Here is a 16,721-nt window from a genome sequence, read left to right as displayed (position 1 = left end):
CCATCGTGAGAGCTGCACAGGTGCACCATGATGCTGGCAGTGTAAACAAGTCCATATATGGTGGAGACATGCCCCTGCCACCCTGATTGGCTGAAGCTGCGTGCCTGGTGAGGTGACATGGCCTGCTGTGAGTGGATGGGGGCTGAGAGTATACAAGCAGACCTCCCTGGTTGCCCGGGGTGCTTGTAGCAGCATTGAGGCGTTCCTGCAATAAAGGCTGTTGAGAAGAAAAAAAAAGAAATTGACAGGAAAGGAAACTTCCCTGGAGCCTCCAGAGAAAACATAATTTTGCTAATACCTAATTAAAAAAATACTTAGCTACTAGAGCTATGAGAAAATGAAATTTGTTTAACCTATCAAATTTATGGTCCTGTGTGATGACAATTCTATTTACCACCTCTAGAGCTTTTCTCAACATTTCCTAAAAGAAATTATCCATCCTTAGAAAAATGAGCCTAGGGTATTGCTATTGACTTGCCTGTCTTTAATTTTTCCTGAGATGTTAATCTTGTTCCTGTTCAAATATTAGCTAACACCTTCATCTGTGAATTGAATATTGTAATATACAAAATTAGGTATTGTGAGTTAGTTAAGGAGATAAGGGAGACTGGGGGCTTTATAGGATTACAACTGAGCTCACAGTTCTGGAAAATGCTGAGGCCAAGATGAATCATGCAATCCTGGAATGAAATGGTAAGAGTAACAGCTAATGTGAGCATGTGAGCACCAGGCCATATGTACATCTCTGGGTGGAAGTTGTGGGTAGTTAACTGGCATTTTTGTTGGAGTCGATTTATGGGAATCGCCCACAACTGTTAAGAGATGTGAACAGATTTCACGAGGGTACAAATACCACACTGAGTTTCTTAATTTTTGGTGTTCCTTGTTAAATATGGTATCTACTTGAGAAACAAGGTTTCTCTATCACGAAGTAACTGAAAACAGAAATTAGTAAAGTATTAAAGAGAAAATAGAAAAATAGAAATAGTGTTTTGGAAAACATGAAAATATGTTGATAATGTAATTATTTAAAGCAAGTCTTTTTGTTAGCATATAGAGTGTTTACTTCCAAAAATTGTTTAATTTATTTTTCTATATAAATAAACATGTATAGAATCATCATTCTACCCACATTTGTGATGCTTCATGAAGAATTTTCAAGAAAAACTGAGCATCAAGCGTCTTTTTCATCTCATACAAACCACATACGATCAGACACAATGAGTGAAAAGTCCATGTATTATACATTTTATACTCCATAAGCTAAAACAGTTAAAGTCAACACATTATTATTTTAATAGTCTGTGTATCATTAGATCAAAAGTCATAAGCATGAAGGAAACTTCGCAGTCCTTACCTGTATTGTAGTGTTTAGTGCAGTACCGCAAGTCTTTTTCTTCTTTCAACAGAAATTGAGGCAAAGTGAGTCCTTCAGCCACTTGTACTGGGGCTTCATCTTGCCATTCAAAAATGAGATCATTCATTGTGTACCCAACTGGATAAAATATAGGGATGTTTATAGCCAAGGGAAGAAGACATGCAAGTAGAAAAATAGAAACCTTCCAGTATAGTCACAGGGAATGAGAGGATCAGTGTGAGCTTGAGTCCATCAGTTGAATAGTACATTATCTGATTTCATATCACACCAGTCTATGAGCAGTAATGTAAGACAATGCTAGGCTCAAAAGAATACGATATGGAAGGTATCATTTATTCTTTCTTAGGGATGGAGTCCTGTTGGATTAATTCAGAAAATTTAACATTGTTCCACCACATTAATTTCTAAGACTACATGATAAGGCCGAATAGTCTATGGGTTGAAACTGGATTAAAGTATAAATATCTCTGTGGAAAGAATTGATGACTTATGCCTTCCTTGTTTTAATCATCTCAGCTTATTTACCTTCTCTGTTCCAAGTTCCAACATGAACAAAATAATCTTAAAATGTGAGCCTGTTCTATTTGGTAGAGATGATTAAAAAGAACACATGGAATAGTTTGACACAGTAGTAATTAGTTCAGAATCTAGTTTATAAATGAGTTTTTCAGTAAATCAGCATCTTCTATTAAGTTAAAGTATTGTATTTCTTTTTCGAGGGGCTTAATGTAAACAGAATTTTGCTTTTTTTCCCAGTTAAATGAAAAATTATGGAAATTTATGCTTCATTGTTATTGTAGTGGATGAGTCTAGATGAATGTGAGCATGACTGCTATTACTCTGATTAGTCAATTCCATAGTGTTAGAAAAGAAAGGAAACATGATATGACCCATGAATTATGTCAGTTGGTTAAATTAGTTAATCATGGAGCTGTGTGCAGAGGAGTTTGTACAAAATTTTTGTAGAATGATTTAGCACAGCTTTTGTAGATATGTTAGGTAATATAGGAGGGTAGCTCACCAGTCTCCAGTCTCTCTCAGAACTGTCCAGAGAGCAGAGCCTGATCTAACTATAGAGGCAATTGGGAATGGAGAATAGCATGTACTCTATGTACAGTGGGGACAGTAGAGCTAAGAGTATTGGCAATTAAACCTCTTTAGACGGTGTAAGATTTGACCAATGAGTTTTCACAGTTGCTTTCAGTGTCTTGGCTCATTATGGCAAGAAATATTTTGTAGAGTTTGTATAATCATCCAAGTTGAAGGGTGCCATGTCTGAATTTTCAAAAATAGATGTTCAAAAATAGATGTGTAACTACACGATTGCTCTCTAAATAAGTGGTTCTCAACCTACCCAATATTGCAACCCTAAAGTACAGTTCCTCATGCTGTGGTGACCCACAACCATAAAATTATTTTTGCGCTATTTCATAACTGTAATTTTCTACTGTTACCAATCATAATGTGAATTTATGATATGTGACTCACAGGTTGGGAACTTTTGCTCTAGACTTAGTGATTGGTTCACTTACACTAGAATAACCTCTCAATGAAACCCCAAATTCATAATGATTGTATTGATAATAAAAGAATGATTCACTTTTACTCATAATTTCTTCAACATGTGCATTATAGATAACACTCTGTTTTAGGGTGACACAAATGCACATTTCTCAATGATCTAAAGACAGTAAAATAAGCACCAATTTTATCTGCTGCCTGATGATGCGTATCTCTTATAATTCATACAGAGAATCACAGAAGACAAAAACATTTGAGATACTTCTTGTACCAATTTAAAGAGATGAATGAAAAGACAAGACAAGCCCTCTTTTCATTTTGAAGTGATAAAGTTTTGTATAATCATCTATGAAAAGCAACAAGCTGCCTAAAATTCCATGGAAATCCTGCTTTGAGTTTTCTCCATTCTATTTTCTAGGAGCACATATAACTTGTAATTGTGGTGAGGAACTATTCACATCAAGTGATCTATAAATGGCCATTTTACAGTTGTGTTATTGTACACTTATTTACAACTCACAGGATGTTTAACCTCGAAAGTTAAATAATGAGATGGTAACTAATGAGATGACCACGCTTAAGGAGCACTTCCTTTATGCTGAGAAACTTAACAGGCCCTGAAGGAAACTTAATGACACTATTGCCTCAAACCTTCAAACAACCTTTTCATAGATTCTCTTTCACAGAGTTCAAAGTGTTTTAATATTCTCTCCCCTTGGATAACAAATATTTATGGAAGTTTGAAAATATTAAGGAAAATATATTGGGTAATGAGGATAACATGGTATATTTAATTGTCTTGTATAATTTACAATGAAAAGTAATTTACATAGGGAACAAAGATACTCATCTAAACTTGGCAAAAGACTTCATTTGATGACTATGAGGCAAATGGCTGTTTCAATTGGCTCCTCAACAAGTATTTACTGAGCATCACGTATAGGGAAGACATTCTATCCTATTTCAGTTGGTCCTTGAAAGCAATGAATGACCCACCCCGCCCGCCTGCCTTTGCACAATGAAGAACAGGGGAGAAAGTGACAAAGTTCAGAATAGAGGAAAAGTTCATTTATTTGAAAAAAGTTAAAAATACCCAAGAATTGTAAGAGAAACTAGTAATAGCTCTCTTCATCTTTGGAGACATGAAGTGACTTCACAAAATGGTGTTTTATAAACACAACACTAGCCTGATCCTTTCATAGACCTAAAGCATTTTCCTGGTTACAATGACATATTATTTGTATTTTTATTGTTCGAATATTTTCTCTGATGTTGAAACAGGGTAAATCTCTAACATGAATACAGGCAGTGGAATGAGGCTATGCTGGAAGTTCCTGTGTTTCTAAGTGTCATAGCCTTCAGTAAAGAATGTCATTTTCATTTAACTATGCCCGTGTTTGATAAAGTAATAAATACTTTATCTGTGGGAAAAGCAATGCACTTCCTTTTTTTAAAAACAGTTTTTTATTAGGTAATTTCTTCATTTACATTTCAAATGCTATCCCAAAATTCTCCTATACCCTCCTCCCACTCTGCTCCCCTACCCAATCACTCCCACTTCTTGGCCCTGGTTTCCCCTGTACTGGGACATATAAAGTTTGCTAGATCAAGGGGACCCTCTTCCTAATGATGGCCGACTACACCATCTTCTGCTATATATGAGCAATGCACTTTCAAACATTTATATATTATATATATATAAATGATGTGAAATCTTCTATCCATAATATAAAGTTTCTTTCAAGGAACATCTCTAATTGACTAAGGTACTTGGAGAAGCAGGCCTTTTCTTGTTTGATGGGGGTGCACATCATTTTTATTTGAAAAGTAAAATTATATATGGATGGTAATTATTCAGTACTTGACTGCCCACTATTAGAAATATTCATGATATGGATGCACTATGGTGAGGGAAACTGGTAATAGTTGCTGTGAATAATAGAATCTGAGACTGCAAGTCAAAATTGGATGTTTGAAGAATTTTTCTACTCAGCTGTTTGAGTGATCCTGAGACTAGATAGCTCAGGGGCTTAGGATAAAACCAAATATAAACATAAAAAACAACAAACAATAAAACATTCTGCTATTCTCATAGATCAGTGCCTTGCTCAGCTATCATTAGAGAAGTTTCCTCCTACAGCAGATGAAACAAACACAGAGAACCACAGCCAGACATTATGGAGAGAGAGGGAGACACCGGCACACTTAGTTCTAAATGGAATGTCCATCAAATCTCTCCCCACAAGCCTCAGAGAATCCTGCATAAGGGAAAAGAAGTGGACACATGCCCCCATGCCTAACCCAGAAGCAGTCTCCAATTGATAACCACTTGCAAAACAGAAAAACAAACTACTTTTAAAATAGGCTGCATATCCAGCACTAGATGTTCAATAGAAAATGAACTCAGAATTATTGGAGGTCCTTGTTTCATGTTGTATCATGACTGTTTTTGCTGTTGTTAGTTTGTTTTACATCTTAAATTTTTATTTAATTTTACTTTACTTTCTCTGTTTACTCTACAGATCGTGTGTGTGTGTGTGTGTGTGTATGTGTGCGCGCACACATGTGTGTGCACACGTGTGTGTAAGACATATTATGGCTTCCAGTTTAGTGTTTTTATGATTCCTGAAAGTGTAATGAGTGAATCTCCGCATATGTATCTTTTTCATGTGCCTTCTCTTAGGCTATTTCTATTATGTTTGTTTTTGTTGTATTCTAATATATTAGTTTTTGTTTTATTTTATTATTATCATCCTTTTGAGTCCTGTTTGTTTATTAATGAGTGACAAAAAGGGGGTGTATCTAGATAGGAGAGGAGGTAAGAAGGAACCAGGAGTAGAGGGAGGGGGAGACCCTCATTAGAATATCTATGTGAAGGAAAAAAAAGAGCTATTTTCAATAAAAGGAAAACAAAACAAAAAAAAAACCAACAAAATGTCTAAAGTGTGAAAAATAGACATTTTAGTCTTTTTGTTTTTTGGTGTTTTGTTTTGTTTTGTTTTGTTTTGTTTTGTTTTGTTTTGTTTTGTTTTTCCTTTTCTTGGTCAAGAAAATGTCATCCTACAGAAATGTGGTACATTTACACAATGGAATACTACTTAGCTATTAAAAACAATGAATTTATGAAATTGTTAGGTAAATGGATGGAACTAGAAAATATCATTCTGAGTGAGGTAACCCAATCACAAAAGAACACACAAGATATGCACTCACTGATAAGTGGATATTAGCCCAGAAGCTCAGAATACACAAGATACAATTCAGAGACCACATGAAGCTCAAGAAGAAGGAAGAGCAAAGTGTGGACACTTCAGTCCTTCTAAGAAGGGGGAATAAAATACACATGGGAGGAGATACAGAAACAAAATGTGGAGTAGAGACTGAAGGAAAGGCCATCCAGAGACTGCCCCACCTGGGGGTCCATCCCTTATACAGCCACCATACCTGGATACTTATTGTGAATGCTGGGAAGTGCTTGCTGATAGAAGCCTGATATAGCTGTTTCCTAAGAGGCTCTGCCAGAGCCTGACAAATACAGAGGTGGATGCTCATAGCCAACCATTGGACTGAGCACAGGGTCCCCGATGGAGGGGTTGGAGAAGGGACTGAAGGAGGGGGCTTGCAGCCCCATAGAGGGAGCAAGAGTGTCAAAGTGCCAGACCACACCCTTCCGGAGATCCCAGGGACTGGGCCACCAACCAAGGAGTACACATGGAGGGACCCATGGCACACATATGTGGCAGAGGATGGCCTTGGTGGACATTAGTGGGAGGAGAGGCCCTTGGGCCAGAGGGTGTTCAATGCCCCCTTGTAGTGGATACCAGGGCAGAAAGACAAGAGTTGGTGGGTGGGTGGGGGAGCACCCTCATAGAGGTAGGGGGAAGAGGGATGGGATAGGGGTTTCTGAAGGGGAGATCTGGAAAGTGGAAAGTATTTGAAATGTAAATAAAGAAAATACCCAATTAAAATAGAAAGGAAAAATAAAATGTTATTTTTCTCAATGGAAAAAGAAAAAAAGGATAGTTTAACCAATAGGATCAATAGACAGTGATAACAAGTTCAAATTTAGTAATGCATATTGAAATTTTGAATACTAATAATTGTAATTTAACTTTAATTTTGGAAATTATTTAAAATTGGATTATAGCTCCTTAAAAGCTATCCACCTAAATAAAATCTTTCAGTTAGTAATACTAGATGTGCACATTAGCTTAAATACTTTCTTTGAATTGTTCTGTTTTTAAAAGTAATCCTCTCCTAAGAGGAAGAAGATTAGGCCCCTTCACAGGTGTAGAGAGCAATGAGCTTCTTGGATGTATGGATGTAGACTTTTGCTGTTGCTGTTTGTTTCTGTTTTCTTACCTTGCTATAGAATATATGAACTTCTGTGGCTGGGCTCTAGCATCCAATAGAGACTGAGATGGGTAAAATGTATGGTCATGTCTATTGGTACTAATGTTCTTCAGTGTTCTCATTTATTGCCATATCAACAGGGAAACAATTTAAGCCATAACCTCTAAGGAACACTTATCTCCACTGAATTTGCCTTCAGTCTCTGTTCTAAGATATTTTTTTATTTTTCCAAGCAATAGGACATTGAGATTCTTTATTTTAAACCCCTTGGTTGATGAGCTAAGAATTGAAATTGCTAGCTCTGAGTTTATGGGACTCCATGGGACTATCTAGAAAGTCTAGACTATTTCTAAGTAACACAAAATAGTAAATCAAAACAAAAAATGTGTTATCTTGTCTCTATTTTTCCACTTAGTCAACCAAAAAATCTACCTATATATATTGTTATCTATTCGCTTAGACATCTCATGCCACTGGTAGATTATATGGTTGTCTGTTTTGGCTCAGGCCAGTGGGCAGTGAGAATAAGTCTCAGAATAACTGAAGAGAAACCTCATACAAATTCTTTGATTTTCAACTCCATCTAACCTTTCTGAAGCCTATGCCATTTTATCAAATTTCCTCTAATTTACTGACCATCAGACTGATTCAGGGGATGTCTCTAGACAATCCCTACTGAATTCTTTCCATACCATCTCTCCTCTGAACAGTTCTCATTAGACACCTGAAAAAAGTTATTTCCCATTATTATTATAGGAAATGACCTCTCATCCCATGAAGGATCTTTTCTCCAATTACTTTCTCTGCTATAGACTATTCACCTCTTCTCTCTAATGAAATTAAACAAATATATCTTCAAAGTAATATCTTGAGTAAATGAAAACTTTAAACATCATCAGATCATTTAAAGTTGACATGAACATACCCTTATAAAGAAAAGAAAAAATTAAATAAATATTGAAAGATAGAAATGTGCAGTGAAGCACAATGGTCTTGTGCAGAAGTTCACATGATTGTGAAACTTCTCTATTAAAATTGTTCTGTAACTTTAACACAATTTAAATGAAAGTTTTATTATGATCCTCAACTGGTAGTTAGTCAAAGTATAAAAATACACACCATGGTGCCAGTTGGGAGAACAGTGTAGACCTGCTAAATCTATTTATCTAGATAAATAAAGCTGTAGTCTTTAAATGATTTAAAATGACCAAGTAAAGAATTAGTTCAGAATAGAACTCAGAATCAGACCTATGAAGGGAGACTTAAGGTAAGAGTCACATTTTAAATAAGGATGAAAAATTAGATAGGTATTAATGGGGAAATATTCTATATTCCTACAAAGTAAAAAAAAACAAAAAAAAAAAACTTTGGGTCAAGGAGGATGGCACATGGAGTGAAAGTCATTGTCATATCCTGAGGATTTTATTTCAATTCCTAAAGCCCAAGTAAATGGAGAGAATTCATTTCCAAAAGTTATCATCTGTCATCCAGACTTGTGTAGTAGTAGTAGTACTAGTTATAGTGATAATAGTGATAATAGTAATAATAATATTAATAATAATAATAATAATAATAATAATACTGTTAGTTAAAATGAAACCAAATTAAAATATAGGGACAATCTGTCCTATTGCAATTATGGGCTAAAACAAATAATAACATTTTTAAAAAATTACAATGTACCTAACAATTTATTTAGAACATTATAGATTTAATTAAGTGTGCATTTGAACCACTGTGCTCTGAAAGATGAAATACAGTTTTGTGATGTCACCAGCAAAATAAAAATACATTTATTCAACTGTAGACTATGAGCTGTGAATATATTCAAGTTCAACTAGAGCCTAGAGATGTATTGAAAATTGTAAATTTACATTTTATTTTAAATAAAACTATAAATTTACATTTAATTTTTAAAGTAAATCAGAAAAACATTTGACCTAGCTATCTCAAATGTTTTTTAGGATAGAGACAGAAAAGTATTTCTAGTTTGACCTACTTTGCAAATTCTTGTGTTCTTAATCAACATCTGGATTTTAAAAAACATAGAGAAGAAAATACTTGCTCTTGGCACATGCTGATTTTTGCTGGAAGAAATATTACTCAAGTCACTTTTATTAACTTGACAAGGAACAACTGTTATGTCAAAACACATTTAACTAATTTTTTATGATTTGCGTATTTGATTTGAATGAAATCCTTTTCCATAACTCACACTGTCACATGTGGTTTCATTTAAATTTGCAAGTCTGCTAAATTAAGTGCCTTTACTTTCAATTAAGCTTTCTGCTATAACTGACTTACAACTTACCTTACATGTTCTTTGAAGAGAAGAATTTAGATTTTTCCTCTTTCTGTTTTGGATAACGATGGAAATAGAAAGAGTTGTAGACTTCTTAAATACCAGTCAGATTAATCTCAAAATATCATAAGATTGATACTCATTGAATATACAATGTTAAAAGTTCCTGTGGGAGATCTCAGATAAAATTGGAAAAAGACTGGACCTTGAGCTAGACCATTTTAACGAGAAAAAGGTCTTGTATGTAGTTGGGTTTTTGCAATAGGGCACACTGCCAGCCTACTTCTTTGGAAGAAATCCATGTGGTGTGAAAACAGTCCATGTGAGCCTGCAGAAGTTCAAAGTCTCATAACAGTTCAAAAATTTTGTCTCATAACAGTTGAAAAATTTTGTCTCACAGGCCTCATCTCACATTAAAGAGATGCTCTGTGAGCCAATCAGTGCGTCAGTGCCTGGAGGCTCAAAATGTCCGGAGCAGAGACTAGAAAGGAGCTGCACTTTTCTTGTTGAGATTTCCTACATTTGATATTTCAGTCTACCACTATTCACCACTGTAAGACATAACCTAGGATATGAACATTCTGAAGGAGAATGTTCTTTGATGCTAAAAAGCAGGTTCTTCTTTCAGGAAGTATTTAAATAGAGTCCTGAAATATTATTCATAGGGTTTTATAACTTAATTAAAAATGATTCAATAGATTTAAAAAAAATAAAATTACTAAGTTAAATCTAGTTACTCCCCCAAAAGGGTATTATATAATACCTAGCACTATAAGCCTTCAGAGAAGTGAAAGCATTTTTATGGGAGAGATTTCAGACTCTGAAACTGACACTTAACTTCACAGCGCAAGAGAATCAAGATGTTAGTGTAAATTATTTAGTGTTCTGTAACTTGTCACAAAACCCTTCATATGTAATAATATGTAAGATTCCTACTTTTCAACTGTTATAAAAACTCTAACCAAAACAGGGTATTGCCAAAGACAAAGCATAGGTAATGACTTCTACAATAGGCACATACTATTACATGCAACTGAAATATAAATAACTATTGTGCCACAATATATTCACATAATTAGAAGTAAAAGGCTATAAAATTCTACATCTATCAAAATAATTAAGTTACATGCCAGAATAGCTATTGCCTAACATGAAATAAGGTTTATGGGAGTCTTTGATATATTACTGTGAGAACCACAGTACTAATAAAATATTCCTAGAATACTTTATTTTATTTTATATTTTTCACCTCACTGAAAGTATCACATCCAGAAGCTGAGTCTTAATCGACCGCCATAAATGCAATTGAACCAGAAGTTCTAAACAGTCCTTGGTTTAAATTATGCCAGCATTATTTTAGAGAGTTAACATATGCTAAATAATTATCAGAAATATTTGTTATCTGATTTTATTATAATGTACATCCATAGTTTGTTTGTTAGTTCCCACCCACTAATTCCTAATTATATTATGATTTATAACAGGTATATACAAAAACTTTATTTTGGTTGTAGAGTGTTTTGCACCCAGGGCATACATAATGACTAAAATTCATGAAGGTGATATTGATAGATATTATAATGGATGGGAGTTCAACAATAAATGAGCACGTTAACTACCTTCAGGGAAGATTTTTCTATTTTTTTTTTTTGTGTTCTGGGTACTCTCTGGTATAATTCTTGAGTTCAAAATGACTATGTGAGAAAGAATTATGAGACTCTGACCTAAGAAAAACAATCACTCAAACCTAAAGTTAAATATATTTTGAATAACAGGACATCTGGGACTATTAAGAGTGGATAAAATTGAGTAAGCATTTTTTTTAATACCACAGAGACTCCAAAATTCTCTGGAATGTGAGGACTCTTGTCAAATAGATAGAAAAGAACCTAATAGTTAGGGACTTAGAACATGGTTACTCAAAAGGATAAAAAGACAGCAAATAACCAAAACCAGTCCCAAAAGTCATATCAGGTCCTGAATGGGGTTTCAGAGCATACTCAAATATGTCTTAACTTCACCTCAACAATTTATTAAATATGTCACACATTTGTGGGTCTTTAAAAAGTAGACTATAATCTCCAAATTTTCAATAACATTTTTTATTTAATTTAATTTTCATTTTTTAAAACTTTGTTGATTTCTTTCCAATTATCTTTAAACACAATTCACATTGTATTTGTTTAGTGGTTTGAGTCAATTTTATACACTATTAATTCACAGTGTGTGTATTCTATCATTTCTAGATACTGTTTGTGATGGTTTGTACATGCTTGGCCCAGGAGTGGCACTATTAGAAGGTAAGGCCCTATTTGAGTAGGTATGGCCTTTTTGGAGTAGGCATGGCACTGTGAGTGTGGGCTTTAAGACCCTCATGCTAGTTGCCTAGAAGCCAATATTCTGCTAGCAGACTTCAGACTTCAGATGAAGATGTAGAACTCTCAGCTCCTCCTGAACCATGCCTACCTGGATGCTGTCATGCTTCTGCCTTGATGATACTTCACTGAATCTTTGAACCTCTAAGCCAGCCCCATTTATTGCTGTCCTTATAATAGTTGCCTTGATCATGGTGTCTGTTCACATCAATAAAACCCCAAGGATGACACTGGTTTTAGATGTCGCTACTGGGTTCATAATCTTGCATATGTATTTAAATATTTTATGGAATCTGAGATTTGAGATGACCTTTCCAGTTATTTAATGTAGCTCACTTATGTTACAAAAGAGTACCTCAGCCTATGAACAATTAATGAATTTAGAAAAGCCCATGTTAATCCTAACAAAAGACTTGAGGGCATATGACATTTCCTGAATTTTCTGGCATTTGAGAGTGGAGTACTTCGCATAAGGGGGATTTGTGATTGTCATCTCTAGGGAGAATGTTACCCAAGCTTTGAAAGACCCTACTTGCATAAGGCCATTTGCTTTAGGTAGGAAATAACAGTATTGAGGAAATTGAAGTTTTCTGGAGAATTCACTAAAGAAAAGAATAAATGGTGATAAATATTGAGTAGACAAGAATAGTAAACTCAAAAATCACAGAAAAAATGAAAGACTATAATGCAGTATAATTGCAGGTAATCTTTGGTTTCAATTTCATGGAAGTAGTTGTATTTTTCTACCTTTGCATCGGTTGCTAATATGGACCTTAGGTATTGGGCACACTCTTTATCTGCTAAGTCACCTCATTGCATCTCATGTATAGAGTCATTTATCTTTATAACAATGTAGAGAGATGAGCTTTTTAAAAATAATCAGACTATGAAATCTCTGTCCTCACAGGTAACTTTACTACTGCTCTAAGAAGGATATTCAGCCTAGGGCATTCCTTTGGACCCTTTTATTTTTGTGCCATGGAAAGACACAGCAAGAAGACCCTCCTTAGATACTGGTATCTTAATCAGTATCTAGCAACAACATATTTCTGTCTATTTGAAATTGCCCAGGATGCAGCATTCTTTTCTAGCAGCATAAAATGAATCAAATATGAAATATGTTTCATCATAATTAAAAGTAATTTTATTTGTACAAACTGGATAAGTGCAACTACTAAGCCTCTTTTTACAGTAAATGAAGACAATCATAGAAAAGCACAACTGGACAGACACAATGCAGAAATCAACTGATAATGGGGAACCTAGCACCAGTAGATACATTTGTATCATAGCTTCCATGTCTATGGCTTAGGGTCACAAGGGTGAGGAGGGAGTGGAAGTATTGTGAGAGACAGAATTCTTTCAAGTATTGAGTGAACTACTCTGTCCTAGGTAGAGGAATAATGGCAATAGCAATGAGCATAGTGACAAGGAAGAGAGAAATATTTGTGTAGCCTCATTTTAGACAAAGAATTATACACAGCTATTGACTTCTAGGCGAGGGATAATTAACCCTCTGGGGGATGAGGTCTTTTATTGGCTGTCCAGTACAGAGTGGTCAGTGCATGTGCACCCATTACATGCACACATAATAATAATAACTAAAAGATTTAGCACTGGATAGTTGGCTCAGTGGTTCAGAGAGCCTGCAGCCTTTTTTTTTCTCCTGAGGACCTAAGCTTGTGCGCGTGCACACACACACACACACACACACACACACACACACACACACACACACACACACACTTAAAAGTGAAATACATTTAACAGAAAAAGTATCCAAAGGAAAAGGAAACAACCCAGAGGGTAGAGATCTGAGGACAGCCCTTTGTGGATAATATCTTGGTTTAACATGGTAAGGATTGCAGGGAGCAGCAGGAAGAGTTTTACCTCTGCAGTGTTTCCTAGGTAACATGAATGAAGAGCTAGATGGATCAGGCAGTGAATTTAGTTCTTATTTTAAAGAATCTTTGGGTTCAAAATGATGTCATCTGAACCACATTCTGCTGCCACATGAATGACCTTCCCCTATTAATGACTTTAAAGATAGAATATTTTTCTGCCTTCATGGGGATTTTAATGACAAAAGCTAGTGAGTAAGAAAGATGGTGTACTAACCTCCTTTAGAGGATGGAAATAGGTTGAGGTTATATATTTAATATATATGTAAATACATCAAATAACATTGTAAAGGAATATAATAGAACAAGTACTTGGGGAGCAGAGAAATGAAGTGTGGGAAAGAGTGGGCAGGGGTGACTGTCTATAAGCTTACAGAGGGTCAAGCCTTTTAATATGTATCTCTGGAGAAATAAAATATTCTGAGAAATGAGGATATCTTAGAGACCAAATAGAAGGAGCAATGTTGCATCTGAGAAGTAGGAAAAAATAATTACACAGAGTCTGGTATGCTCACAGGCAGACACTGTGTTAGTGATAGCTGAGCTGAGTACTGAATCCCTACAACTGAGAGAACATGAAGACCAGAAGGCAGAAAGAAATGATAACCAGTAGGAACCTAGTTTGGGTTCATGAGGATAAAGCAGTTCTGTTAATAAGATACTATGTTCTTATTAACTCTCCTGGATTGTTATTTGACTACAGAGTCACTTAACTTTTAGATGAACATTTGATGTGTTATAATATTAGGATTTCCAGAACAGTTGGACAGCAGTCATTGATGGTTTAGCAACATTTAGCTGGTCAAAATGCTATTTTGTTTTGGGGGTTAAGAAAGAGAAATATCTGTAGTATATTGTTGCAAAGCTTTCTAAGGCTTTCAATTTGGGAAATGCATAATGGTGTGCTGTTCAAATCTCTGGATGATTAATCACATCTGGATGACAGGGGAGCCCCAGAAAAATGATATTTAACTAAAGGAAAGCACAGAGATTTGGTATTTATTTATGTGAGCTACATGGACAAATACATAAGGGAGGACATAGAGTTTGTGATATTTTACTGATTGAAGTATAGTTGGAATCTAAAGTGGTTTGCTGCTGGGATCATAGTCTGACACTGCCAACCGATGCCTTCTTTTGAAGTTTGAGGTCAATTTTAACAACTAGGACTACAGCCAGGAAGAAAGGAATGAAGAAAAAATATAAACCAACCTTTTCTTTTTTTTTTTTTTTTTTTTTTTTTTTTGGTTTTTCGAGACAGGGTTTCTCTGTGTAGCCCTGGCTGTCCTGGTACTCACTCTGTAGACCAGGCTGGCCTTGAACTCAGAAATCCGCCTGCTCTGCCTCCCCAGTGCTGGGATTAAAGGCGTGCACCACCATGCCCGGCCCAACCTTTTCTTATAAGTATTGGAGATGTATATCTTGTGGAGAAATCTTAGGACTATCATAGTGACAATTTATAAATAGACTCACCAGATTCGGAAGCGTTCTAGCAGGCCCAAGCATGGCAAACATGGCACTGGTAGGCCTTGCCCTTCCACCTTCCCTCTCCCTTACTCAACCATAGATTACTTCACTAAAGCTAGCCATGAAGGTTTATTCCCTTGGTTAGAGACTTCCTCTTTCTGAGGCTCACAATCAAGGAACACCAGCCATCAAAAGCTCCCTTTGGCTTACCTAATTAGCATGCCCAGTCAAAACAAACCAACTCACTCTAACCCTAAAGGGGATCTTACTGCTTTATGAAAGGTGTTTTGCCTCTGAGCCATGGCTGTCTCATTCCCTAACCAGAGGTAGTCCTTTATGATTCAGGGGAAAATACCCATTTCTCTCTTCCTTGCTTGGGTCTCCTTTTTCCTTGTTCTTTGTTCCCATTCTTTGTCTCTTTTTCCCTGACATTTGTCTCTCTGGGGCAAATAAACCTTGTGTGTGTGTGTGTGTGTGTGTGTGTGTGTGTGTGTGTGTGTGTGTGTTGAGAATTTAGTCTTTGTGTGTCCTGTGCCAACTGTAATCCTTCCAGGTTTAAAGGTGACTAATGTTTGTATAATGTGTTTGAGAGTTACTAAGTCACAGTTCACTGTTTATTTAATTGTTTTCTGCCATTTGGGAAAAGCATCTTTAAGTATTGTTGGCTTATCTTTGAAGTAGAATAAGCCTATTTCATTACTTTGTAACTAGGATTAAATCAGCAAATATATTTGAAAGACATAAAATCATAAAGCTATTTGTGATATCATCACTTTATAAGCTGGTGGCTGCATCACATTTTTTATTATATGGCCATGTGTTTAGAAGATCTGGTAATGGGAAAGTCCAGTTACAAAGATGTGAGCTAAAGAGGTGGTAAAAGTCACTGCTGTAGTGAGGGATGTGCTGCTTGAAGTTCACATAGGAGTGTATTCTACAAGAAATGCATTCACCAGCCAATATTTTCAACTTGAGGGAGATTTTTCTTCCTAACTCACATTGTAACTACAGAGATTAAATAACAAATACTCACAAACAAGAACCATCTGTATCTCTGAGTAAGCAAAGAAAAAGCACAACAGTACTTAATCCAAACTCTTAAATTATGAGAGAAGTTTGGATAATGGTAGAAATTATTAGGACGTAATTGTTAAAAATATCATCACAAGCTCTATTTTTTTTTAAATAGCTAAACTTAGTATAAGATCCAGAGTAAGCAATTTATATATCAGACCTGGCTATGAATTTAATCTGAACATGAAATTGTAAATCATAAAAAGCTTTCTATGTTTAGAGTTCTGTCATACATCTCCACAAAACCCTGGCCCTACTTTTAGACATTTCTTTTCCCAAATACAATTTAAGTATATTTCAAAGGTTCTCTTTTCTCTTTTCTCTTTTCTCTTTTCTCTTTTCTCTTTTCT

General features: G+C 35.4%; 1 protein-coding gene across 3 annotated transcripts in view; it reads right to left on the bottom strand.

Annotated features, from left to right (window-relative positions):
- Glra3 (glycine receptor alpha 3) overlaps positions 1-16,721 on the bottom strand; it is a 179,514-nt gene that overhangs the window by 36,372 nt on the left and 126,421 nt on the right. For all 3 annotated transcript variants that reach the window (XM_021169808.2, XM_029480241.1, XM_029480242.1), the window contains one exon: positions 1,358-1,495. In XM_021169808.2, the coding sequence (XP_021025467.1) occupies positions 1,358-1,495 (138 nt within the window). The remainder of the gene's footprint in view (positions 1-1,357; positions 1,496-16,721) is intronic.

Source organism: Mus caroli, chromosome 8 (genome assembly GCF_900094665.2).
Source record: "Mus caroli chromosome 8, CAROLI_EIJ_v1.1, whole genome shotgun sequence".
In the NCBI taxonomy this organism is placed as follows: domain Eukaryota; kingdom Metazoa; phylum Chordata; class Mammalia; order Rodentia; family Muridae; genus Mus; species Mus caroli.
Note: the sequence above shows the minus strand (reverse complement) of the source record. Positions and strands in the feature narration are given on the sequence as shown.